This window comes from Ascaphus truei, chromosome 5, assembly GCF_040206685.1.
Source record: "Ascaphus truei isolate aAscTru1 chromosome 5, aAscTru1.hap1, whole genome shotgun sequence".
Lineage (NCBI taxonomy): Eukaryota > Metazoa > Chordata > Amphibia > Anura > Ascaphidae > Ascaphus > Ascaphus truei.
In genome coordinates this window covers 284,493,910-284,521,488 of record NC_134487.1, presented here as the reverse complement: position 1 = coordinate 284,521,488, position 27,579 = coordinate 284,493,910, and the positions used below count along the sequence as shown (strand labels likewise).

The 27,579-nt window shown below is 49.3% G+C and overlaps 1 protein-coding gene across 11 annotated transcripts in view; it reads right to left on the bottom strand.

The window, feature by feature from the left end:
* CACNA1C (calcium voltage-gated channel subunit alpha1 C) overlaps positions 1 to 27,579 on the bottom strand; it is a 470,141-nt gene that overhangs the window by 389,179 nt on the left and 53,383 nt on the right. The window contains exon 1 of one of the 11 annotated variants that reach the window (XM_075602405.1): positions 10,732 to 11,315. The exons of the other annotated variants lie outside the window; for them this stretch is intronic. Coding sequence (XP_075458520.1) covers positions 10,732 to 10,780 — 49 coding nt within the window. The 5' untranslated portion in view covers positions 10,781 to 11,315. Of the gene's footprint in view, positions 1 to 10,731; positions 11,316 to 27,579 lie in introns of those variants that run through there. 11 annotated transcript variants of the gene reach the window in all.

The following is a 27,579-nucleotide window of genomic DNA, read 5'->3' as shown; positions in this document are numbered from 1 at the left end:
CCCACCGCCTGATCACCCCGCACTTCCAGTTAAAATCAATACAAAATGGAAATGAAGCCTCATTTTATACTGAGTTCCGCCTTTTTTTAGTAACCCAGCCACAGGCACAGCATGAGACAAAGGTAAGACAGGGGAGCATGGAAAATAAAAGTGCTCAGATAAACACCAAATTATAACGGGCGCCCGTTTTTTTCTCCCGTTGTTCACACTGATAAACAGATTTTTTAAATTAAAATGAAAACACAGAATTCTCAACGAAAAAAACCGCTCTGATGTCACAAAAAAATAAACAGCGAAAAGCCAGAATCCCAGATTATAATGCAGACATTCCCATGCACCGGGGGCATCATTTCATTGCAACTTCTCTGGGAATTGTCACGGTTAAAAACACAAATAAATAAAGAGCCTGACCAGATATTGCTGTAGTTTACAGAAGGTACTCCCAGAATCCATTGCTGGTTACACTGTTCATTTCTGCATCCTACGCTTTAACACAGGGGCAGCCAACTCCACTCCTCCAGTTTGACCAAGAAGCCAGGTTTTAAGAAGATCCCTGCTTCAGCACAGGTGGCTCAGTTGAAGACTGATTGAGCCACCTGTGCTGAAGCAGGGATATCTGTAAAACCTGACCTGTTGGTCACCCTGGAGGACTGGAGTTGGTTTAACCCTTTCATAGTCCTTAAAAAACTCGCAGGCAGAGTGACACTAATGCAGTTCAAAGGCTTAGCTTGTCTAAGAATACGGAGTTGTACAAAGTGATAACTGCATGAAGATACTCAGCACCATCATAGAATAATTTTTTAGGGAAGTTATTCTGCCGTACCCTTTAAAGTGACCCGTTCGTTCCCCGCCTCTCTCCCTGGATGTTCCCATGCCACTCTGTGTCCCGTTCTCTCAGGGGGCCCATATCTACAGCTGGGAACTTTCTCTCTCAGCCTCCTGCTCACGTTACCAAATAGGGTGATCCCTGCAGAAGGATTTCTCCGTGTGTGTGCGCTGCAGGCACACGCGTGTTTGATAAGGAGAGAATCAGATAGCGGTGACCGGTACTTTTATACTTCCACCCCAGGATCTCCGAATTCCTCTCTCTGATCCCCAGTGGGGTGCAGTTTTAGGGTTTCACTCAGATACATTTTGGATTTAGTTCTTTTGCACCGAGGAACTTGTAAAGTTTTACAGTGGGGTTGCATGTAGCCAGAAAGATGGAGCAGCTCGCCGACTCTGTAAGCAACAACACTAACTTTGATTTAGGGGAACCTGGTTCAATTCCCAGTGTCAGCTCCTTGTGACCTTGGATAAGTCACTTTATCTCCCTGTGCCCCAGGTACCAAAACATAGAGTGTAAGCTCCACGGAGCAGGGACTGTAATAATCCCATGCGCGCTATACTGTAATTGTAAAGTGCCTTGAGTCCATTGGGAGAAAAGCACTATATAAAATACATTTATTATTATACAAATTTGCACTCAAAGAGGGAATACAATTTCAAAAAAACAAAATTTTGCTCTTTTGAGAAGCTGGAGAAGAATATTAAGCGGTATAGAACATTATTAACAAGGAAATAATTATTTTGAGGTATCCCATGGAATCTAAATATAGGGGCTCTATGTATCCCAGGGAAAATTCCTGCGCAAAGTCGTTATGGTGTCGCAATTCGTGCTGAAATATACCTGCGCCAGGCAGCATCTATGTAGTAATATCTGCCTGCGCCAAGATGAGGGATTCATGGTGCGAGTGGGAGGGGTCTGGGCAGTTAGTTTGCATATTGGCGCAGGTCTGGGTATTAAGGAACGTGCGGCTTTCGGTACTTTTCTTGGCGGTTTTCCGCGTTGGTTTTCTCCATCGCCTTAAAGGTGGCGGAAGCCTTTTTTTTAGTGCAGGTTATTAGCGCAGCGCCCACTTAATTCTGCAACAGCAGAAATACACTTTATAAATGCTAAAAATAAAAAATACGCCACTGCTTCAGCGCACACGTACCTGTTGACATAGAGAGCCCTAGGCATCATGGCAGAAGTGGTGAAATTCTGGGGCAAACCACAACTTCACTGGATGTATCGAGGAGAAAATCCTATTGATTCCAAAGGGATTTTATTCTTTGATTCATATGGTGCAAATGTTTGCCCCAGAGTTGCCCCACTATTGCCCTGATACATACATACATGAGCAAAAAACGTGTTAAAGTTTAAAGGCGCAATCTCTTCATTATCTCTTTAACGATGTATCCCTATCACACGTCACTACCTGTTTTATACTTTATCACAAATCTGTTTGTGTTGTTTGTGTGATTTGTTAACACGCAGAACTGGATTACAAATCCCTGGTATCTCAGTGTTGTAACTTTTGAGAAGAAAAAAAAAAAAAAACAGGACAGGCACTCCGTCCTGTGAAGGATGTAATAAGCCCGCATCTGTCTTGTGGTTATGAAGCAGCTGTGTGTGTCACGTTGTATCATAGGACAGATAGCTCTGTGCACAATCTGTGTGCTTGGATACATCTGTGACCAGAGACCGTAAATCTATACTGCCTCACAGTATAAATCTATACTGCCTCGCACCCATGGAGCTGTACAAGGAACATTATTATTAGTGTTGTTTATGTGTTACATTATCTCACGTTGGTTGGCTACAGAAATCAGCCGCCAGCCACTGCAACCAGGAGGTGGCTGCACGTGGAAGCCGGACAATCCACACACAGTGTACCTCAATATGGTTCAGTTTAACATCAGCTCTTTGGCCCGCCTGGCAGCCAAACAGTTAAACTTCTTTAGCGCTGTGCTTTTGCATTGTAGGTTTCGACTCCATACTTAAGGAGTCATTTGTCAAAGTCTCCCCGGGCGCAACACCCAGTGATATTTATAGGTTGTAGAATCAGGGGTAGCCAACTCCAGTCCTCAAGAGCTAGGAACAGGTCAGATTGTCAGGATGTCCCTGCTTCAGCACAGGTGGCTCAGTCGAAGACTGCGCCACTGATTGAGCCACCTGTGCTGAAGCAGGGACATTCTGAAGACCTGACCTGTTGGTAGCGCCCGAGGACTGGAGTTGGCCGCTCCTGTTGTATGTGGCATTTGTCTGCAGGCTTTATGTGGGCACTTTGCACCGTATTCACTTCCCAGAGAGGGTTAACAGACAATGCACTTAAGACTTGAAAGGGTCACACAAGGTTTAGGAGAGGGGTTGTACAGGGAACATTACAGCTCCAGGGGCCTCCAAAAAGCAGCACTTGCAGCTAACATAAAATAAAGCTAATATATCGGCTTCCGAGCTCCAAACTGGACCAGATCTATCACAGATTTCATAGATTCCAATGGGATTTATTTTCTTGGGCAAATCGGAGGGGGAGGGGAAATGGGGGGGGGGGTTGCATGATTCATTTGGGATAAAAAGGTGTTTCATGACACAAATATGTCCGGTATTATTTTGTGCAGGCCAATGTGTTGAAAGTGCTTTTGCAGTAAAAGGAGTTACTCCCTGCTAGCGACGATGCATGCATTGTACGTAGGGAAGAGTGCCACACAGAGCTTGCAATCTCATTTTCATCCCGGAGGGGTCAAGTGACTTGCCCAAGGTCACCAGGAGCCGACACCGATTTGAGACCCAATTCTCCTTCCCACCTCCAAAACCAGAAGCATCTCCACTACGGCATCACAAGCACAGCATTTCATTCTGCCCACTGCAACAATCCCATCCATTCAACCGCAACACTGTCTTTTACAGCAAAAAGGGGGGGATTTCTTCCAAAAAAAAAACCCCGCAACAAATCTGTATCATTTTTTAAGGTAATTTCTTCTAAAAGCAAAATGGTTCTTCTTCCGTGTTAGGGACGCGCAGGCCCCCACAGCACAGCCTCCTCTTTAAATTACATAAGCGCTGCAGCTGCAGCGAGGAGGCTGGGATTGCAGGTTACCATAGTGTTGGATATTGCTATTGATGAGCTGCCTGTCTGATGCTCCATTTTTTCGCAGCTAATCTTCTTAAAGAGACACACGCACACGCACACGCACGCGCGTACCTGCACACAACCTATCTACATCAAAGGCTGGGGGGAGCACGTCGCCGCTCAGGCTCCACGCTGTTTTTCTGCCCCGTTGCCTTAGCGTTTATTTGCCCTGTGCTCCTCGCACGTCCGTCGTGTCCCCGGTGCCCTCAAGCCGTTGTCTATCTTAGAGAGAGGCTGATTGAAGCGAAGTGAGAGACCGGCAGCCAAAATGGTGCCCGATTTGCAGCTAAAACGGGCGATACCATGCAGCAGGTCGAACCCATGCAGGTTTAATTAGGTCAGGGGTGCTCAACCCGAGGCCTCAAGCCCCCCTGCCCACCAACTGGTCAAGTATTAAGGATATCCCAGCTTCAGCACAGGTGGCTCAATCAGTGGCTCAAAAAACTGAGCCACTGATTGAGCCACCTGTGCAGAAGCAGGGACTGATTGAGCCGCCTGTGCTGAAGCAGGGATATCCTGAAATCTTGACCTGTTGGGGGGGTGTCTTAAGGACTGGAGTTGAGCACCATTGAAGTTATCAGTGTACTCGGTTTCCTTAGGCCGGGGCCATAGAGGGTTCAGCAGAGCGGAGGTGCGCTGACGCTGAGGCTCGCCTGCTTCAGTCAGCGCGATTCCATGGACTTGCAGGCGAGCCAGCGGGCGCGAAGGGAGCCAGGGGGAGGTGGTTGGAGGCGGGGCAGTGACGTCGCTGGGCCAATCGCCCGCGACGCACTGACGTCAACGTCACGGCGCCGACATCACGGCGCCGTGACGTTGACGCTGCTTCAGGCTGATTGGATGTTTTCAGCCGACAGCGCGCTGAAAAACAGCTTGGCTGTCGGCTGAAAATTCCAAAGCCTCAGCACGCCTGCGGACGCTCGCGTGAGCCCCCTCTCAAGGCATCCTCATTGAGGATGCAGGGGCTCAGCGCGGAGCGTCCGCACGGCTCAGCGCTGCTTGTCCTTCTATGGACGCAGCCTTAGAAAGATTCAGTCGCCTCAAAGTCATTGTTTTACTTTTTGTATCCTGTCAAAAAAAATTGAATATGTTTCTCTTTTCCTTCCCCCTCCCCCTGTGCATTCAAAAAAATCTCAGCAACTTCTGTTTATCTGTCTGGCGAGTGACGGTTTCATAATTACCGTACAATTAATTAACACAAAAGCAACAACTCAACTTCTAGTTTTGAGGACCGACAACCCCCGTTTTATCACCGAAAAAAAGACACTAAATACAGATTGTGAAAACCCCTCAGCGCTTTTGATTAGTAAAGATAGAAACGGAAAAAAATAACCCTTACATATAGAAAATGCTTATAACTGTCTTATTTGTCAGTCTGCTGCATTTAACAGAATAAACACGTCAGCGGACTTGGATTTAACGGAAACTTGCTCAGCTGTAAAACTGGTTCCACAAAGTACATGCCGCTCGTTCATCAAACGAGAATTGGCGTTTGGGACCCGTTTTAATCCCGGTGAGCCCCCTGCGCCAGTTCGTGCATACTTCCTATAACGGACTTTAACCCTCTGCGTGTGAAAGTTAATGTTTGCCACAGAGAGAAACGCGGCAGACGGGGGGGGGGGAGGCATAGGAGAGAGATTAAGAGCAGGAGTGGCCAACGCCAGTCCTCGAGGGCCACCAACAGGTCAGGCTTTTCCGGATACCCCTGCTTCAGCACAGGTGGCTCAATCAGTGGCTCAGCCGAAGATATCCTGAAAACCTGACCTGTTGGTGGCCCTTGATGACTGGTGTTGCCCAGCCCTGAGGTAAGGTCACCAAATGACAGCCATGTCACCGGGTGCGCTGGGGGGGGGGGAGGAATCACTGCGCTGCCAAGCGTTTCTATCCATAACCTGCAGCTCTGTAACCCTTTCAATGCTGGATATGCAGCTGCACACCAAAAGAGTGCGGACGTGTGCCACATTGCCTCCTTTTCATTTAACCCCTTCCCAACACACAGTTACAACCTGGCAGCCGTTTTAGGAAAGGCATAGGGGGTTTTTTTTCCCCCTCGCCGGTGTTGATTTTTCCGTAGCGCTTTGATAAATGATCCCCTACAACACAAGAGAAACAACATAAAAATCCATTATGCAATATTCTACCCGGGGTCACGGGGTCCTCCCAGCTCTACTGATCTGTCGCAGGCGCGCACTGATATTTGCAAGAGAAACACATGTGTTGAAAGTATCATTTCCCTCAGCTCCCCTAATAAAGGCTAGGTTAAAGTTAGTGGACAGGGAAGAGAGGAGATGAAATCGGCATCACTTTCCATCTAAATCTCTGTGATCACACCCCGTGTCAGAAGGGGATCTAACCCAGGGGGCGGCCGACTCCAGTCCTCAAGGGCTACCAACAGGTCAGGTTTTCCGGATATCCCTGCTTCAGCACCGGTGGCTCAATCAGTGGCTCAGTCACTTGAAACGCCTGCGCTGAAGCCAGGCTCTTCGACCGAGCCACTGATTGAGCCACCTGTGCTGAAGCAGGGATATCCGGAAAACCTGCCCTGTTGGTGGCCCTTGAGGGCTGGAGTTGGCCACCCCTGATCGAAGCACTGGGTTACACGCAAAAGAAATGGATGTCCTTGCCCTATACTGGGATTGCCACAAATGCATAGAAGGGGCCGTTCTTGTTTCTTCCGAGCCCGGATCTCCTATAGCAGCTGCTGGGCTTGGGCTGTAGAAGGAACAAAGTCACATGAAATGGAACATTACAAAATAAGGACACAACCAGGGAACAGAAAAGCACCCTCATCGTGTCGCTTTGTATCTATATACTGTACCAATCGCTTTGCTTCAAATTGGCTCCACGTGCACCAGTTTGTGTTTTGGGACAGTCAGGCGGGTTACCTGGCACACACATCACGGGGTTATTGTGGGCTGAGCATAAGTGATGGATCAGAAAACAGAGCCGCAGAGAAGAATAGTGGTTTAGTCCGTCTCCGTGCGCCAATGTATAAAACCAGCTTTTATGTATGTATATCTTCATTTATATACAGTAGTGCCCACAGCGCTTTACAAAAGGGACCACACAAGCAGGGGAGTATAATACAGTAAGTGCAGCAAACAAAATCAGGCAAGAGGAACGGAAATCCCTGCCCCGCAGAGCTTACAATCTAAGTTAGGGGTTCTCACCGCCAGTCCTCAAGACCCCTCCCCCAACAGGTCAGGTTTTTAAGGATACGCCTGCTTCAGCACCGGTGGCTCAGTCGAAGACTGCACCACTGGCGCTGAAGCAGGGATATCCTGAAAACCTGACCTGTTGGGGGGGGGAGACACGGGGGTCTTGAGGACTGGAGCTGAGAGAACCCCTGATCTAGGAGGTATGTTTTCTGAGGTGTGTGCGTCAACCGCTTTTTTCATAAGGACACAAGTGACGCTAGTGGTTGGCGTTAGAGGCGGAGTTTGGATGATGCCTGTGGCGTTCATATGTAAATGATCTGTAATATTAAACCACAAGCTCCACTTTTGTGCGACATTAATGCGTCAAAATGGGCTGGCAAGTTTGTCTCGACAACAACAAAAACTGCAAAGAAACGCAAACATTTGTTAGTGTATCCGCACACGCGTGGACACGATCACTCTGCTGACGCTTCATCAGGCGATCATCTCTGTAACTGATCAACCGTATACTTGGTTATTAGTAAGCTAAGAGGATAAGGGTAAGAGGAAATACGGGATATCTTTTTCATTGGGGTTGTGTTTCAGACGCAGGTATGTACACATCATTTAAGATAACGCACCCCGTGCAAATACTAAGACACACTAATGATTTCAGTTCAGAAAATCCATTTCTTATGCAATTCACTCTTTCATTCCGTTTTGGAAATATCTTTCCGCACGACCCCCCCCCCCGTGTATGGGACTGAAGGGGGTGCGGGTCTGAAACCGGATGGGGTGTAAGTACTAAGTCTTCTTTAAAATTACGCCTGTGTGTGTGCCCCTGTGTACTTGATGCACAGAAAAAAAAATCAAATATGATCTTAGCACATACGCAGGCCCCTGTATCCTGAGTTTCCTGGACACAGCCTTTTTGCTACAGGGTAGCAGCATTTTTGCCTTGATACATAGAGTCATATGACATTATATATATATATGTGTGTGTGTGTGTTGCGGCCAAAAAATCTGCCAGGTCTGCAGCGTAAAACTCCCTGGATACCAACCTGAGCGGGTGGAAGAGACCTAATTAACTAACTTCTTACATAGGAAGCAAGCGAGTGTAACGTACGAATGGAGCAATGCACCACTTTTATTTGCACTGATACATATATATGTATATGTATGTATGTATGTATGTATGTATGTATGTATGTATGTATGTATGTACGCATGTCTCGGAGCTGCTAAAGTGGGGCAGGAAAATGCACCAGATTTGTGACGGGAAAACGTCCCTTAAGACAGGGGTGCTCACATCCAGTCTTCAAGAAGCCCCCAACAGGTCAGGTTTAAAAGGGTATCCCAGCTTCAGCACAGGTGGCTCAATCAGTCCCTGTGTTCTGGAGCACAGGTAATATAGTGGCTGGTCTGGAAATAACCCAGGTTTTTCTGGATGCTACTCTCCATGAGAGCAGCAGGCTTCTATTAACCCACCCTCTCCCTCCCCAAATACCACGTGACTTCACAGGGGGACAAGGAGCGCGGCAGCGTGCTGCCGCTGACCTGCTGATGGATTTGGGGGGGTTTCCTCTTGTTTCTGTGGAATGTTATAACAGATTAAAATTGCAGCAAACTGTGTTAACTCTGATCAGTATTATCGCAGTGTTAATGACAGGACCCTCCTCCTGTCCCTATACACTCAAAAAACTGCATGCACCCCACCCCTTAACCCAGGGTTTCTCAACTCCAGTCCTCAAGATCCCCCAACAGGTCAGGTTTCCAGGATATCCCTGCTTCAGCACAGGTGGCTCAATCAGTAGCTCAGTCAAAGACTGAGCCACCTGTGCTTAAGCTAGTACTGATTAAGCCACCAGTGCTGAAGCAGGGATATCCTGAAATCCTGACCTGTTGGGGGATCTTGAGGACTGGAGTTGAGAACCTCTGCATTAACCTCTTCACTGCCCAGGACTCGGGTTGAAAGATCTTTGATCTATCTATTTGTTACAGCAGCATGTGTACCCTAAACATTGCACACATCTTAACTCATTCACTGCCAGAGGTGTTTACAGTGCTTTGCTGGTCGTGAATGGGTTACAGCGTCTTACGCCCCAGAGACCCAGCAAACTACAGGAGTTGTGATGTTCATTCTCTAAACACATGTACACATACGTATGCGCACACATGCACAAAAGACATACACACGCACGGGCACGCAGACACATACGTATGCGCACACAGATACACATACACGGGCACACAGACACATACAAATACACACGTGCACACATACGTATGCGCACACAGATACACATACACACCTAAAAATAGACAAATGCACACATTCGTACACACTTGGGCACAAACACTGACACACGCGTTCACATACACACAAACACCCATACATGCACACATGCACACATACACATACATAAATATGCTCACACAGATACACACACACAAACACACACATGGGCACAAGCATGCACACCGACACACAAATCCATCACAGACACAAGCACACACATCCATCACAGACACACGCACATCACAGACAGACACACACACACACACACACACACACACATCCATCACAGACAACCTTAATAAACCTTTCACTGATGACAGGGCCTTTCATAACTTGTGTTGCTCCTGTAAATCTCAGCGTTACACACAGGCACACACACAGATACAGACACACACACCAGCGCACCCTTTCGCAGGAATGAGGGGCCTGCAACACATCACCCCGCAGTGCGCTGACCACAGCGAAAGGGTTAACCCCAAACCACCAGAGTTCCCAAATATCCACACACAGAACATCTAACCTCAGGGCAGCGCTGGCCCCTCTAGTACCGTCACAGACATACCTCTAGGACCAACATGACAGATACCCCTAGGACGCGTGCATCACATACAACCTAGCAGATACCTCTAGGACCTGTGCATTTCATATACAGTACCATGACATATACCCCTAGGACCTGGGCATCACATACACCCTGACAGATACCCCTAGGACCTGGGCATCACATACACCCTGAAAGATACCCCTAGGACCTGTGCATTTCATATACAATGACAGATACTTCTAGGACCTGTGCATTTCGTATACCATGACAGATACCCCTAGGACCTGGGCATCACATACACCCTGACAGATTCCCCTAGGACCTGGGCATCACATACACCCTGAAAGATACCCCTAGGACCTGTGCATTTCGTATACCATGACAGATTCCCCTAGGACCTGGGCATCACATACACCCTGACAGATACCCCTAGGACCTGGGCATCACATACACCCTGACAGATTCCCCTAGGACCTGGGCATCACATACACCCTGAAAGATACCCCTAGGACCTGTGCATTTCGTATACCATGACAGATTCCCCTAGGACCTGGGCATCACATACACCCTGACAGATACCCCTAGGACCTGGGCATCACATACACCCTGAAAGATACCCCTAGGACCTGGGCATCACATACACCCTGACAGATACCCCTAGGACCTGTGCATTTCATATACCATGACAGATACCCCTAGGACCCGTGCATCACATACAACCTGACATGATACCTCTAGGACCCGTGCATCACATACAACCTGACATGATACCTCTAGGACCCATGCATCACACACACACACGGTGCGGCAGCCTCTCACCTTGGTGGTTTTCCTCGGGGATGAACATCCTCTGCTTTTCATTGACCATTTAATAATAAAAAAAAGGGTCCCGATAAATCCTCCAGAGAAGGCCGTGTCCGGTGATGGGCAGAGGGGGGCCGGTGTTGGGAAAGGGGGAGGTCCGATGATGGGGGGGGGCGGAAAGGATGGGGGGTACCCGGTGAGGGGGGGGGAGGGGCAGAGGGGGTCTGATGATGGAGGGTCCGGAAAGTATGGGGGTACCCGGTGAGGGGGGGGGGGGAGTGGTGTCCCCCTGATCTCCGCCTCGGGTTAGTCTCGGGGTATTACCTGATCCCCATTATTGCATGGTACCCCCGGGCTGCTGGCTGCCTCCCTCAGTGGGGGGTATCTCTGTGCATCCTCTGCCCACCCGGGCCCTGGCATCAATACGCTTCAGCTCCTCTGCTGCTCAACCAGGGGAGGGGGCGAGGAGGGGCCACAGCAGGGTACCAGGGTCAGTGTGGTGGGCTCCCAGCCCCCCGGGGAGGAAGGGAAGGAGCAGCAGGGAGAGACATGCTGAGAAGATGCTGCTCCTTATTCTGAGCTGCTCGCTGTTGGCAGGAGCTGCTTCTGCAGAGGAAGGGGGAGAGAGAGAGAGCAGCTCAGCCCCTAACTCCCTCCCCCAGCCCAGCAGCACACTCCCCCAACTCTGCCACACTCACTGACTGCTTCCAGATGTTCCTGCTGTGACAGCTCAGCAGTGCAAGGAGACCCCCCCCCCCCCTCCTCCTCTCACCCAGGCTCAGCAGTGCAAGGAGACCCCCCACCCCCTCCTCCTCTCACCCAGGCTCAGCAGTGCAAGGAGACCCCCCCCCTCCTCCTCTCACCCAGGCTCAGCAGTGCAAGGAGACCCCCCCGCCCCCTCCTCTCACCCAGGCTCAGCAGTGCAAGGAGACCCCCCCCCCCCCTCCTCTCACCCACGCTCAGCAGTGCAAGGAGACCCCCCCCCCCCCCTCCTCCTCTCACCCAGGCTCAGCAGTGCAAGGAGACCCCCCCTCCTCTCACCCAGGCTCAGCAGTGCAAGGAGACCCCCCCCCCCCGCCCCCTCCTCTCACCCAGGCTCAGCAGTGCAAGGTGACCCCCCCTCCTCCTCTCACCCAGGCTCAGCAGTGCAAGGAGACCCCCCCGCCCCCTCCTCTCACCCAGGCTCAGCAGTGCAAGGGGACCCCGCCCCCTCCTCTCACCCAGGCTCAGCAGTGCAAGGAGACCCCCCCCTCCCCTCACCCAGGCTCAGCAGTGCAAGGAGACCCCCGCCCCCTCGTCTCACCCAGGCTTAGCAGTGCAAGGGGACCCCCCCCTCCCCTCACCCAGGCTCAGCAGTGCAAGGAGACCCCCCCCCCCTCCTCTCACCCAGGCTCAGCAGTGCAAGGAGACCCCCCCCCGCCCCCTCCTCTCACCCAGGCTCAGCAGTGCAAGGAGACCCCCCCCCCCTCCTCTCACCCAGACTCAGCAGTGCAAGGAGACCCCCCCCCCCCCCCCCGCCCCCTCCTCTCACCCAGGCTCAGCAGTGCAAGGAGACCCCCCCCCCTCCTCTCACCCAGACTCAGCAGTGCAAGGAGACCCCCCCCCTCACCCAGGCTCAGCAGTGCAAGGAGACCCCCCCCCCTCACCGAGGCTCAGCAGTGCAAGGAGACCCCCCCCTCACCGAGGCTCAGCAGTGCAAGGAGACCCCCCCCCTCCTCTCACCCAGGCTCAGCAGTGCTAGGATACCCCCCCTCCTCTCACCCAGGCTCAGCAGTGCAAGGAGACCCCCCCCCCTCACCCAGGCTCAGCAGTGCAATGAGACCCCCCCACCCCACCCAGACTTGGCAGTGGAAGGAGACACCCCTCTCACCCAGGCCAGGCTCAGCAGTACAATGAGACCCCCCCCCCCCTCACCCAGGCTCAGCAGTGCAAGGAGACCCCCTCCCACCCAGGCTCAGTAGTGCAAGGAGACCCCCCCCCACCCAGGCTCAGTAGTGCAAGCAGACCCCCCCCCCCCATCCCACCCAGGCTCAGTAGTGCAAGGAGACCCCCTGCCCCAGACTTGGCAGTGGAAGGAGACCCCCCCTCCCCACCTCACCCTGGCTCAGCAGTGCAATGAGGCCCCCCCCCCCCCCTCATCCAGACTTGGCAGTGGAAGGAGACCCCCCCCACCCGGACTCAGCAGTGGAAGGAGACCCCCCTCCCTCACTAGACTCAACAGTGCATGAAGACCCCCCATTTCTCACCCAGAATCAGCAGCACATGGAGACCCATCATCCCTCACCCAGACTCAGTAGAGCAAGAGGACCCCCCCCCCCCCCTTCCCAGACTCAGCCGTGCAAGGAGACCCCTCTATCCCATACTCACAGTACTGCAAGGAGAGACTCCCTCCACCCCCTCTCCCAGGCTCAGCAGTGCAAGTAGACCACCCCTGACCCATGCTTAGTACTGCAAGGGGACTCCCCCCAAACCCAGACTCAAGTGCAAGGAGACCCCCCCCCTAACCCAGACTCAGCAGTGCAAAGTGACACCCCTCACACAGACTCCCCAGTGCAAAGACCCCCAAACCTTCACCCAAGTTCAGCAGTGGAAGGATCCTTGTCATCAACCAGAGAGGTTCCAGAGTGCATGCCAACCCAACAGCTATGACTTTGCACTGCCTGTCCTTCCACCCCTATAAAAGCATAAACGCAACACAGTCCATGCCTCCAGGCTCTGTTTATATACCTACCTCTAAGGCTCCTCAATGTGTCTGCCATTCCCTGTAAGTCCAATATACCATATATAAAAAATATACTTGCACTCAAATAATATTCCAGTATAATTGTGGGTCCTGAAGCTCTAAGCGATATTCCAAAGCATACCCTTATAAATCCCCTATGTGCCACTCCACCCTACGCACTGCATAACCCCAGTAGAGGTTTAAGAGTCTTTTAGGTTTAAGCCTGTCACCTGTGCCTCGCGCCCCCTGGGACACTTACCCAATGTGTGCGATATGTCCGGTGTTATCAGTATGCTCGGTGTTCTGTATAATGGGGGGTTGCGACTCCACCCCTCAGCGCTGAATGGGTTTATGGTGTAAAATACACCATGATCCACAACTAAACTGAACTAGCCTGAGCCCCCTGTACTTGAGGCTCACTGTGTGTCCCACTTTTAGGCACCATCACGCACCCCCAGTATGCTATATATGCATGTTCTAGTCCTATACAACATGATTCTCCTCATATAAGCTCTTCGGAGCAGGGACTCCTTTCCCTAAATGTTACTTTTATGCCTGAAGCGCTTCTTCCCTTTATGGGTTATTTGTATTATTTGTTACTTATATTATGTCACATGTATTACTGCTGTGAAGCGCTGTGTACATTAATAGCGCTATATAAATAAAGACATGCATACATACATCTCTAGCTTCTGTTGTTACCATGGTAATCTTTAGATGCCAATGAACTCTGGGGAGAACTTCATTTTTTTTGTTTCGTGGGGTGATCTGACTAATTTCAACCACAAGTGAAGACCAGGAAAACAAGTGAAGACATCTCCAATGGTTTAGGGTATTTAGTGAAATCCTTTTATTTCTCTATCCATGGATCCCATGTCTGGAGAGCTTCATTTTAACATCCCAGACACTTAATATTTTAAACACTTAAATCTCCTGAATGAAGCATGTTTAAAAAATATATATATAAACACAGATTTGGAAAGGGCAAGAAGACTTCTGGGACAATTGGGACACAATAGACAACACTAGAATAAATCTGGGGCAATTCTTTTGCACCGGGGGTTTCCCCAGTTTTGCAGCCAAGAGAATAAATATACCCCTACAAGGCCTATGTATTAAGGTGAAAAGCAGCGCAATTATGGATTTATGAAAAAGGCAACATATTTAAAAAGAAAATGTTTATTTCTTTGATATATCTGTAATGTGTTGGGTTTAGGTATACTTTGCTCCTTCAATCCCAGATCCCCTAAGGCTGGAGCCAGGGTGCCTTCGCCCATGCGGAGGCTGGTCAGTGAGGGGGCGCTTACCTGGCCATGGGTGGGCATGCCTGAGGGTGTGCCTAGAGGGATCACGGAGCTGGTTCGCCCTCATTGGGTGAACCGCTCACGTGACCGGCCTGTCGCGCCAAGAAATCAGTTTGGACTGATTTCTTGCGCAACGCACATGCCCCCTCCCGCACACGCCCGCACGCCGCATGGACGCGAACGCTGCCGCAGCCTGTTCGCTCAGCGTGCTGACGCCTCCGCACTGTCTGCGGCACCATGGCCCCAGCCTAACACATCGCTGGCACCTCTCACTGAATGGGTGGCATATTTTGGGGTGAGGTAGCCGAGATCTCTTTACCTGTACAGAGGAGATGACATATCTGTACATAGACAAGCTGTGTGATGTCACTGATATTCTGCTGGCTTTAGGACAAATTGTGGTGAGAATTTTTTTCTATCGATTAAAGAATATGTCTGCAGGATGCAATTAAATACGAGGAAGTGACACTTCTGGAAATATGCAAATCTGTTTTACGCTTATTGCTGCAGAATCCCTTCGTACGCCAGCTGGCAAAATATGACGTGAGAAATCATCTTTTCTTCCCTCAATACGCCTTAAAGGAATAAAATAAGAACCTTTGCCAGGCCTGCCATGTTGACATTGTGAGTTGCCTGTCTGACCTCCAGGAGGCATAGATTTCTTGTCTGAATTCTGCAGGACTTTAGAGGTGGGCTTTTAGGAGAAGATGCTGTCATAACTTGGGCCCTTTAAATATTTTTTTCGCTTTCTGTTCTCTACAACGGGGTACTGGAGGAGATAGAGGATGAGTTATTCACAATACAGTTTAACATTGAAGCACATTCATTATGCATGGGCTGGTCCAGTGCCACCTTAAGGCATGAGCCAGCTGGGCTCTAGCCCAGGGCCCTTCCAAAAATACTAAGGACCAAAATGTTATTTAAAATTCGTAGTTGTCACATACAGCACACCTGTGAGCACGTGACCTGCATACGAGACAAGGCCTAATACACATGTAGCCCTGTTTCCCCCAGAACACAGGAAGCTACCAGTGCTGCTATTATACCTGTTGGCTCCAGGAGCCTGAGCCTCTGCCACGGAGAGCCTGGGGTATATATACGTACTCTGGTGCAGCGCCTCCACCTGTGAGGTATCCCAGCAGAGCGGAGCAGCCCCTCACAGGACACAATAATAAACACACACACTGATAAAACAACGGGACCTTTACTGCAAAGATATAGGTAATAAGAATAGTGTAACTCTCCTTCAATACTCTAGTAATTGTGTCCACAACTGCCCCGCGCCTCGCAGGGCCTTCTCTCCCCAGCAGTGATTCCCAACACCGTGTCCCACACCGTGTCCACAATAATGCGTAGTCCCCCGGTGACTTAATCCACAGTGTCCCCAAAGAACCCACCCTTACAGGCGTGACCAGCGCCTGTGTTTGTACTGGTCTTGTTGGTGCACTTTGTTGACTAAACCTGCCGGACGCGCCAGCACCCGGTCCGTCGAAACTTCAAAAAGGATCCACCGATCCACACTCCTCCACGAGGTCGTCAGAAATGAGCCCACTCGGTGAATGTCTCTCTCTCGCTTAAGTGAGGCCTGGTCCCAGAACTCACTGCAGGGATTGCAGCGTCCGCTGTGTCTCTAACTGTACTGAAATGCTAAGGGGATCCGTTCCCTATTCTAGGGCGTTTCCCTGTAGCAGCCACAAACTATCACAATGACTTGGGGCTTTTCTGGGGCCTAGGGGGTATGCTGGCCTAGTGCAGAGGCTACTTGCCTCTCTGCACAGACCCTCTGTCCCCTATCCCTGCCTGGCATACACTCACTGCGAGCTCCCAGTGACTCCTATCCCTATCCTGTTTTCAGGGATCTCTCCAGCCCTATTGGCTCCCTGACGTCAGGTGGGGCACTCCTGAGGCTCATGGGACTTGTAGTCCCTTCCAAGAGCCTTCGCTGATTGGCCAGCCTTTGTGCGCTTGTTACTGCGCATGCGCAAACTCACTGAGGGCCTCCGCAACTCCTAATTCAGTGCGCATGCGTGACCCAACTAAAATGGCGGCGCCCTGCACAAAGATCCTCCGGGAACCCTTGGCAACTCACTCGCCGCCCCGACACCGCACCGGCATCCACCATGCATCCCGCGCGCCCCCGAGACCTCCTGGGAACAGCGTGCATGTGCGCTCGCCCCTTCAACCGGCCGCAACTCTCCCGACCACCGCGGAGGTGAGTGCAGAGGGAAGGGGGTCACTGTAGCCCAAAGGGTCCGGGGCTACACACAGTTCTCTTCCTGGCCCACTTTTCACCTTTGCAAAGTTCTCTCAAATTAACAATATCTCTCCTCAAGCCGTCCGAATATACCATCTGTCATGAACAATGCACCAGTGAGCACGTGACTTAGGGCGTGATTATACCAAAAAATGCGTGCGGCGTCGCTGCGCAGCACCAAAACAAATCGTATGCATCCCCGCAAAGCGTTTATATCTACCGCGACTGTCGCGCCACTTGCTACTACAATACGGGCGACAGTTGAAGCATTTTCCAAATTTGTTTTCTGGTTGCGACGCAGCCGTCCAATTAAAGAACAGATTTCAACGTTGTCTCCTGTGCAGTCGCGCGCACTAAAGAATGTGCTTGTGCACGTCGCTCTGCGACATCGCCAATGTGACGGAACAGATGTGACGGCACATTGCAGTTCGCTGATATAATCGAGCCCTTAGATATGCAACGAGGGTTAATACACATGGCTATTCTAGCGAACTCACCTTTCTCCTCCGCAAGGTACTTTCAGTGAGTTAATATTAACCCCTAACACGATTGCAATCATATCCATACGCTTCCACCACCCAAGAAATATGCAAAAAATATGTAATTAATATATCTGCCAGGGTCTCAGGTCCCTGTTTATTAAAGAAAAAAAATATGCACTTAACACACAAAAATCTGTTGTAGCAAAACGAAGCGTGCAAACAGTTCATTCAGAGCTCAAAGCATAATTTATTAAATGTTTTAATATATATAAAATATATAGTGCTTTAGATTACAGAAAAGGATTATTACACGAGCATACAGTTACAATAAATGTAGGACAGTTTCTTAAAATAAAATGATAAAACAAACCGAAATCCCTATACAGTAAGTACCATACTGTAAGTCATAGGTCTTTCCTAGAGAGGTTACTGGAGAAGAAGATGAAAATTCACGTGTCTGATCCCAAAACACACTTCTTGTTGAATTCTAACTTACAATTAAAAAGTAGAACTTTTTATTTTTGACTGTCTTCCCTTCATTGGGAACACCAAAAGCCCACTCCTGTCGTAAATCAGCTACTGCAGGGGTGCGCAAAGTTTTGGTGCTGTGCCCCCCTGCCTCCTCTCCTCCCTACACCTTCCCACTCCCCTCCTAGGGGTCATGTAATGTGACGTCACGTGACCTGTGGCGTCATTTGATGGCGCGTTGCTATGGCAGTTTGAACGGGACTGCCAGGGGCCCCCGCTGTGTTAATCCGATGGGCCATTAGTATGTCTGCAGAAATGTCACTGAACTGTTGCAGCATGTACCCAGCATGTACCCAGCATGTACCCAGCATGTACCTAGGTCTTGTTGGTGATTGCCCCAGATTTTCCAAGGCAAGTTTTAGAATTCTCGTCGGCGCACCTGTATATAGTCAATAAAGAATATCAATTGTGAGCACATTCACATGCCTTAGGCAGGTCTGCACCCTGCCTTTCAACCATTATCACCTAGCATACAGTGCTCCCACTGCAGCAAGGAATTCTGGGAAATGACATGCAAATGAGCACACAAAGTGTCACCTTTTGCCTGGAATATCCATACACATGGAGCCCATTTAAGCAGATGCATCGCTGTTCACACAGCTTTGAAGCACAGCATGGGACTAGCAAAGCAAGTCAAACCCACTCACAGACATGTTTCAACCTTGATGGGTATCATCAGTGTGAGGTTGGTTGTACTGGCTTTGCAATATTTCTATGCTGGGTAGGTTTACCATTACATTTTAAGTTATGTTGGGTGAAAAAGGCAACAAAAAACCTCCACCGTTAGCATGTAGCCAATAAAGAATATCACTTGTGAGCACCTTCATATGTCTCAGACAGGTCTGCAACCCTGACTTTCAACCATTATCACCTAGCATACAGTGCTCCCACTGCAGCAAGGGATTCTGGGAAATGACATGCCAATGAGCACACAATGTGTCATCTTTATAGATATACTGTGTGTATATATATACACACACACACACATATACATATACACACACACATATACATATACACACACACACACACACACACACACACACACACACACATATACATATACACACACACACACACACACACACACATATACATATACACACACACACACACATATACATATACACACACAAACCTTGACATTACAGCTGCATTTGATGGATGTTTTATCAATCTCCTAATGAGCATTCAGGCACGTGCCACTAAGTTACGGTCTGCACAGCTCCCAGCGGGGATATATTCGACCCTCGGTCAGTCTGCATAAGCAGGAAAGACAATCATTGAGAATGATGCTCAGTAAATAGAGGGGGACAGGGGAAGGTTGGGATAAGAGGGAGAGAGAAGGAGGGCTGGGGACGTGAATGAGGAGAACATTTGTATAATGCGTTTGCCGGTCCCTTTGCTTCGTGCACCCAATCACAGCTCACACACGAGCAAACAGCTGTCAGTGACACTACTGGTTAACAATGTTCCTCTTCAAGTATTAGAAGTGGGACAGCCCAGCATTAAGTGACAGACAATGACGCTGCTAGCAGAAGTAAGGCAGCTATGTGAAATATTGCGCTGCTCAGTGCTATTATTGCTGTCATTGTTGATCAAGTGGCACACACAGCACATAGAATTACTTCTTATATTCCCTATAAACCATTGCTCAGAGAGCCTACAATGTCCTATTTGGTGCCTAAAGCACTTGGAATATACAGTGACATACCCAAGGTCACTAAATGCTGTAACCTGGTCTCAAACTGAGCTCTTCCACTTCAAGGGCCAGCGCTTTATCAATACGCTGCAGGCATTACGGCAGTGAGAGGGTTAACTTTGCATTACATCCCCAGTCCCATCTGTCTCCACACAGACGGAGCATGCCATGATATATATGGACATTATTAAAGTCATTTTTCCTCCATGTCCCGGCTGCAGTTCCAGGCACCTGACAGATCATTTCTTTGTGATGATCCTTGGAGGGAGCGGTGATCTGTCATCTCCTGGCTGTAATAATCCAGGACCTGTTCCTGCCACGGACCCTCACATCCTCAGACCCGCGTTCCCCGTGTGTGAAAGGTGCAATACCTAGTACTGTACTACTTGTAACATCAGATCCTGTCAGTGTCACCTTAAGATACCCTCTTTATGCTGTGCATGGTGATTCGTACAATATATATAATAAATGTACAAATCACCATGCCTAATTGGTAGGAGCGCAGGAATCATTATGTTTGCCTTCCCCCCATCCTCATTGCTTCATTGCATAGCCAGTTAACCAACCCCACACTGATGAGACCCATTAAGGTCGAAACGGCTGTCTGTGGGTGGGTTTTCTGGCTATGCATCTTAACCCAGGCTGCGCTTAAAGCTGTGACCATGCAGCAAGCTTAAGCATATAGGGAACCATGTTAAAAATGGTTTTGAAGCAAAAGGTGACACTGTGTACCCATTTGTATGTCATTTCCCAGAATCCCTTGCTGCAGTGGAAGTGCTGTGTGCTGGGTGATAATGGTGAAAGGTGGGATTGCAGACCTGTCTAAGACATGCAAATGAGCATACAGGAATATTTCCATTTGTTATATGCTTTGCTGTGGAGAGTTTTTGTCACTTTTTTTTTACCAACCATAAATTAACTATGTATGTATGTATGTATGTATGTATGTATGTAGTTATGTATGTATGTATGTATGTATGTATGTATGTATGTATGTATGTATGTATGTAGTTATGTATGTATGTATGTATGTATGTATGTATGTATGTATGTATGTATGTATGTATGTATAAAACACAAAAATAATGATTGCTGCACTCCTACCAATTAGGCTAAAATAAAACAGGGATCTCATGAATAAGGGTTATTTAATTAAACCCTTTGGTCAAGGCGTTATAAGCCTGCAGCCAATGTCAAGGCATAACCGAATTGCAGGTACCTACACTGAATATATGTCATAATTGTCACATAGGCTGGTGAAAAATGTGAGAAGGCCCTGAAGGGGTTAAATAAAGCATATGCTTTTGTAAGTAGTGCAATTAAAGGCTGGCCAAAGCCAGTATCATAGTTACCTTACCGTAGAGGTAAACTGTGGGTGCACAAATTCCCTGGTGTGACTATAATAAAACTTACACATATTTATGTCTGTCAGCCTTATACATTCACTTACTCTTTAATGGAAGGTGATGTGCAGACTGACACTGGGGTGAATTATACCTGCACTAATGGTAAAATTGGTAGGGGCTTTGTCCTGAAGGGAGGAGACATACACCTCCAAGGAACTGCAATGTAAAGCAGCATGTTTCGCCGGGCGACAGCATCGCGGGATTCCGGCAATTTGATTTGTTCAAGGGCCGTCACGTGACGTGACAGCCCTTGGAAAAATCACATTTTGCCAGTTTTGCGCACTATAAGCGCACGCGGTGGCAATGTATTTGTTTTCGGTCGACGTCGCATCGCCGTCGCTGACACTATAAGCGCGGCCTTGAGTGCTGGGAACTCCACTTTTTTTGTATCTGTAACAATAATGTGTTACACTTAGAACTAATAAATTGACCACCGCAACATTTAAACTGTGATTACCAGGGTTGGGCCGGGGGAGAGCGTGGGGCTCTGTAAGTGCCGGCATCTCCTGCTGCCACACAAAGTCACACAAGGGCGGTTAAGAGGCCCCACGCATCACTCTACTCTTTCCTAAATCTGTCTCAGCGCCTCCCCTGCTGAAATCCCTCTCCTGGCTTCCTATCAAATCCCGCATCTCACACTCCATTCTTCTCCTCACTTTTAAAGCTTTACACTCTTCTGCAGCTCCTTACATCTCAGCCCTAATTTCTCGTTATGCACCATCCAGATTCTTGCGTTCTTCTCAAGGATGTCTTCTCTCTACCCCCTTTTCTATCTAAAGCCCTCTCGCCTTAAACCTTTCTCACTGACTGCCCCACACCTCTGGAATGCCCTTCCCCTCAATACCCCTCAATACCCGACTAGCACCCTCTCTATCCACCTTTAAGACCCACCTTAAGACACACTTGCTTAAGGAAGCATATGGTAGCTCTATGAGTGATAGTTTTACACCATATACCTAAACCTTGGTCCCTTGCAGATGCACTTACCAGAATGCCCTCCTACTGTCTCTGTACGTAATTCCTACCAACCAATTCGATTGTAAGCTCTTCGGAGCAGGGACTCCCTTTCCAAAATGTTACTGTAAAGCTGAGACTGATTGAGCCACCTGTGCTGAAGCTGGGATGTCCTGAAAACCTGACCTGTTAAGGGGAGGAGGGGGGGGGGCTTGAAGACCGGCGTTGAGCACCCCTGACCTACGTTATGTTAACATTATTAGGTTATGATTCACACTGTCCCACAGTCAGTAATAAAAAGGATGGTCACATATAATTAGAGTATAAATGAAGAGTAGTTCAGGATACCTTGTAACAGCTTGAGCCATGGAGCGTGTAACATCTGATACAGAAGTACGTGAGCTCCACGCTGCTCCCTCCAGCACAGGCAGAAAACATGAACAAGGTGTAAGGATGTTTGCTCTGGGATTGCAGGGAGCAGCTGAATGGAGTCGCAATAAACTGTTTAAGGAATATAACTGTATAACAGGAGGTTACAGCGGCAATACCCCCCTCAGATGCATATGAGTATAACGCAAATAATGTTGGTATCTTACCCCCTGAGCATGTTCTGCTCTTATTTTAATGTGAAAAATAATGATTGTATTCATCTCTGGCTTGTGAAGTTACCATGGTAACCTTTAGACTGCAGTGAGCTCTGGGGAGAGCTCCATTTTAAGCTCCCAGATATTTACTGGTTTACCAATGGTACACCTGGACCTCCCCCACCCTGCTCTACCAATGGCACGCACCCTCTTCCGCTCAACCCTCTTACTCTTCTGGATGGGAGCATGGAGGCCTTAAGGTGTGTGAGCTAGGACAAATGTCCGGCCGGCCTGGTAGTTGGGCTCAACTTCCTGCATTTAGCCATTGGGGCCACCATGTGCTACGGGGCCCAAGCTCCCCTTAACTGGTGGGTCCTCCCTAACTGCTATCCCTCACTCACTTATCTACCCAACAGAGTGTTGGACCTGGGCCCTGGAAAAGCTGTAATCGGGCCTAGAGTATCATATCTACTTGCTATGAGTGAGGTGCAGTGATGTCTGGGTAACAGGAGGCAGAGGAAGGTCCTCAGACACAGGGACAGAGGGAAGTGCACGGAGACCATTGTTCACCTGAGGTCACGGTGCTGGGGATACTGACTGACTTAACCGTTTCAATGCCTGAGAGGACAGCAGCGTTATTATATGACTCTGCCATGCGTTTTTACCCATCTGGCTGAGCATTGCACAATCTAACATACATGGAGTTTATCTAGTAGAAAATGATATGAATGAGTATCCAGTCCATGAGCCCGTCTGAGATAATGTACAAATATAATGGCATAAGTATTTTATATGAGTTAAAAAAAAAAATACAAATAACATAGATATCACCAGTTATTACGTTTTCTATCGAGTGCTCCCCCATAAAACTGAAGCTCCACATATGAACAATAAACAAACAAACAGGGAAGCGCTATATGAGTTAGGATCAGGCCCAGCAGCCACTTTATGTTGAAAACCACATATTAAATGATCATAAAATTGCATGAATAATTACACAAAAATATATAAAATAAATAGCACAAGTCTCTGCCAGAGGGAAATTGTCCAGGTGGTGTGGATACAAGTTGATGCCCCTGTCTGATAGGACAGACTCGGGCAAGAGTGGCCTGTGAGAGGTGAAAATCCAGAATGGTAGCTAGGATGGAAAGCGCTACCAACTGTGCAGGTATTGAAGTGTGTAGAAATGGGAAGGTGCCATAGGCATCAAATGTGGAAAGCGCTCACCCAGACTCCATACATTCCGCGCTGGTGGCTCCTCTTCTTTCCTCCTTTCCAGCACTTGTTGCAGAAACACCGCTCCACAGCTCTCCTGAGCTCGCACACCAGTGATGGAACTGTTCGCAGGGCGCCGGGTTTCCGGGTATGACGTCACGGCCGGACGTGACGCACCAACCCTTCCCGGCCGTTGCCTGGAACTACCGGAGCGCACAGGGGCTGAGAGCCAAATCTCACACACCCCACACAGCTTCAGAATCTTCACAGCCTCCGCAGTATACTCTCCCCCCCTCCCCGGTACTCACCTCCCTCCCGCTCCACTCCCGCACTCACCTCCCTCCCGCTCCACTCCCCCTTCCCACCGCCTCTCCCCCCCTTCCCACCGCCTCCCCCCCTTCCCAACGCCTCCCCCCCTTCCCACTGCCTCACCCCCCCTTCCCACCGCCTCCCCCCCCTTCCCACCGCCTCCCCCCCCCTTCCTATTGCCTCCCCCCCTTTCCTATTGCCTCCCCCCCTTCCCACCGCCGCCCCCCCCTCACAGCCGCAGATCCCTCACAGGGATCCCTGATGAAAGCACGTCACGTGCTGAAACGCGTAGGAGGAGGAGCTTTGAGGGGTACAGCTCTTGTGCATCCCTGTCTCATTGCCACAGTCCTGGTGGTTTTACGTGGAGTCCCTTGGAGAGTATACTGCGGAGGCTGTGAAGATTCTGAAGCTGTGTGGGGTGTGTGAGATTTGGCTCTCAGCCCCTGTGCGCTCCGGTAGTTCCAGGCAACGGCCGGGAAGGGTTGGTGCGTCACGTCCGGCCGTGACGTCATACACGGAAACCCGGCGCCCTGCGAGCAGTTCCATCACTGGTGTGCGAGCTCAGGAGAGCTGTGGAGCGGTGTTTCTGCAACAAGTGCTGGGAAGGAGGAAAGAAGAGGAGCCACCAGCGCGGAATGTATGGAGTCTGGGTGAGCGCTTTCCACATTTGATGCCTACGGCACCTTCCCATTTCTACACACTTCAATACCTGCACAGTTGGTAGCGCTTTCCATCCTAGCTACCATTCTGGATTTTCACCTCTCACAGGCCACTCTTGCCCGAGTCTGTCCTATCAGACAGGGGCATCAACTTGTATCCACACCACCTGGACAATTTCCCTCTGGCAGAGACTTGTGCTATTTATTTTATATATTTTTGTGTAATTATTCATGCAATTTTATGCACATTTAATATGTGGTTTTCAACATAAAGTGGCTGCTGGGCCTGATCCTAACTCATATAGCGCTTCCCTGTTTGTTTGTTTATTGTCCTTATTTAGCAAGGTTTGGGTACCTTGCATTGGAAGCTGCTTATGTGTTTGGGTCAATTTGGTTCCGTTTGCCATTTTTTGTTCTATATTCACATTCAACCCCTCTTACTCTTAATGGTTCATGTCACACAACCTATTTATGGTTAAAAGTATATATATATTTATAGGATTCAATTTTATTCACATCATTAAGGTGTATTTCGTTTTAATTTATTTATTTTATTTTTCAATCACACCTGGATTCATTTGTTAATCCCTTATACGGTGAGTGGTTTCACGAATTGATCACCAGGCGCACGAATTTTTCTTTCCTCCACATATGAACCCAATCCCATTTATAGGTTGAACGTAGATACTAAAAATTTATTTATACAGAAAGAGGAGATGACCTATTAAAGCTGCAGACCAAGCAATATCCTACATGTGTGTGTTTTCTTTAAATAAATCAGTTCTGTACTATGAGAAAATACTTGTAGCATTGTTTTTTTTTTTTTTTCAATTTTTTTTATTGTTTTGGAGAGACATAACAAATATTTGACCTTGGAATACATGTGATGTTTTAACAGTGTCACTTGTCCATACAACTAGTAGCATTTACAGTTCATCCTTGCTATATGCTATAACACAATCTTTGAACAGATGTGGTTTGCCTTCTTATTTCCGGTTGTGTTAGTTTTTTTTTAAAAGAACTCTGAATAACATTTTTAATGTATTATAATGTAACAAGCATTTTTTCTTTCTATAGCAGCCATTTACAAAGTCACATCCCCTTCCTCTTCTGAAACAGGCTCCTGCACAGCCCTTTTTGAGCCCTGCCCTCTCTAGCATTGCACCAATTGTAACTAATAACTGCCTGGTCACATGATCTTCCCAACAGAACGTTTGCATCTTTGGTCCTCTTCTGCTGCACTGACAGCCATTTAGTGAACCACCGAGCCGAATCTTCGCTGATCGATCACAGGAGAACGGATCGATCAGCAACTTAGCTAATTACTTATCGTTGTGTGTATTGTATTGATGCACTTGATGGACTGCTGCTTTAACTATGCTGTTGACATATGTAGAGCTCTGAAGATATAATTTGTCAGGCTCAATGAGTCTCTGCCCTGAAGAGCTTACAATCAGAGGTCAGGAAGATAACGTGACTCGCCCAAGGAACTGACACTTCAGAGGAAGTAACACTACCACGGAGCTACTTCTTCCTTACAAAGATTAACAGAGAATGAGAAGTTACCTGTAAATTTCCGTATCCACTAGCAGTCTTATCACCATGGAGATTATATACTGTCACACACATATTTATTTTTATATACCGGTATATATATATATCTACTATATATTTCTGAAAGCACTGTATGTCTGCGTCCCTAGCGGCAATCTCATTGGTCCCTTGGCCCGCCCGCCCCCGCACACCTCTCATTGGGCTCACACACTCACACCACCCCCTTGGCCCGCCCCCCACACCTCTCATTGGCCTGAGGCGGAGTGACGGGCCAAAGGTCCAAAAAAAAAAAACCACACACACACACACACACACATACATATATATCTCTGTCCTCTCCCCCCCCATCACACTCACCTCCCCCCCTCCCCGGTACTCACCTCCCTCCCGCTCCACTCCCGCACTCACCTCCCTCCCGCTCCACTCCCTCTACACACCACTCCCTCCCGCTACACACCACTCCCTCCCGCTCCACTCCCGCACTCACCTCCCTCCCGCTACACACCACTCCCTCCCGCTACATACCACTCCCACACTCACCTCCCTCCCGCTCCACTCACCTCCCTCCCGCTACACACCACTCTCTCCCGCTACACACCACTCCCTCCCGCTCCATTCCCTCCCCGGCGGGGGAACAGGCAGGCTGCCACGCGGCGCCTAAGATGGCGGACCCCCTTCCTCCCTCGCGCTCCATTCCCTCCCGCTCCATTCCCTCGCGCTCCATTCCCTCGCGCTCCATTCCCTCGCGCTCCATTCCCTCGCGCTCCACTCACCTCCCTCCCGCTACACACCACTCCCTCCCGCAACACACCACTCCCTCCCGCTCCACTCACCTCCCGCTCCACTCACCTCCCTCTCCACTCACCTCCCTCTCCACTCACCTCCCTCTCCACTCACCTCCCTCCCCCTGCACTCCCTCCCCGGCGGGGGAACAGGCTGCCACGCGGCGCGTAACATGGCGGACCCCCTTCCTCCCTCGCGGCGCCGAGTGAGAAGATGGCGGCGGCTGGAAGTACAGGTAGGTGTCGCATGTGTTGCTCCCCCACCTCCCCCCCACCTGCGGCGCCGCACGGAACTGAGAAAGGGCGCATCACGGGACTGAGACGCGTGTGTGTGTGTGTGTGTCTCTGTGTGCGACACTGCCCCCCCTCCTGTCCACTGCCCCCCTTCTCCTGTCCACTGCCCCCCCT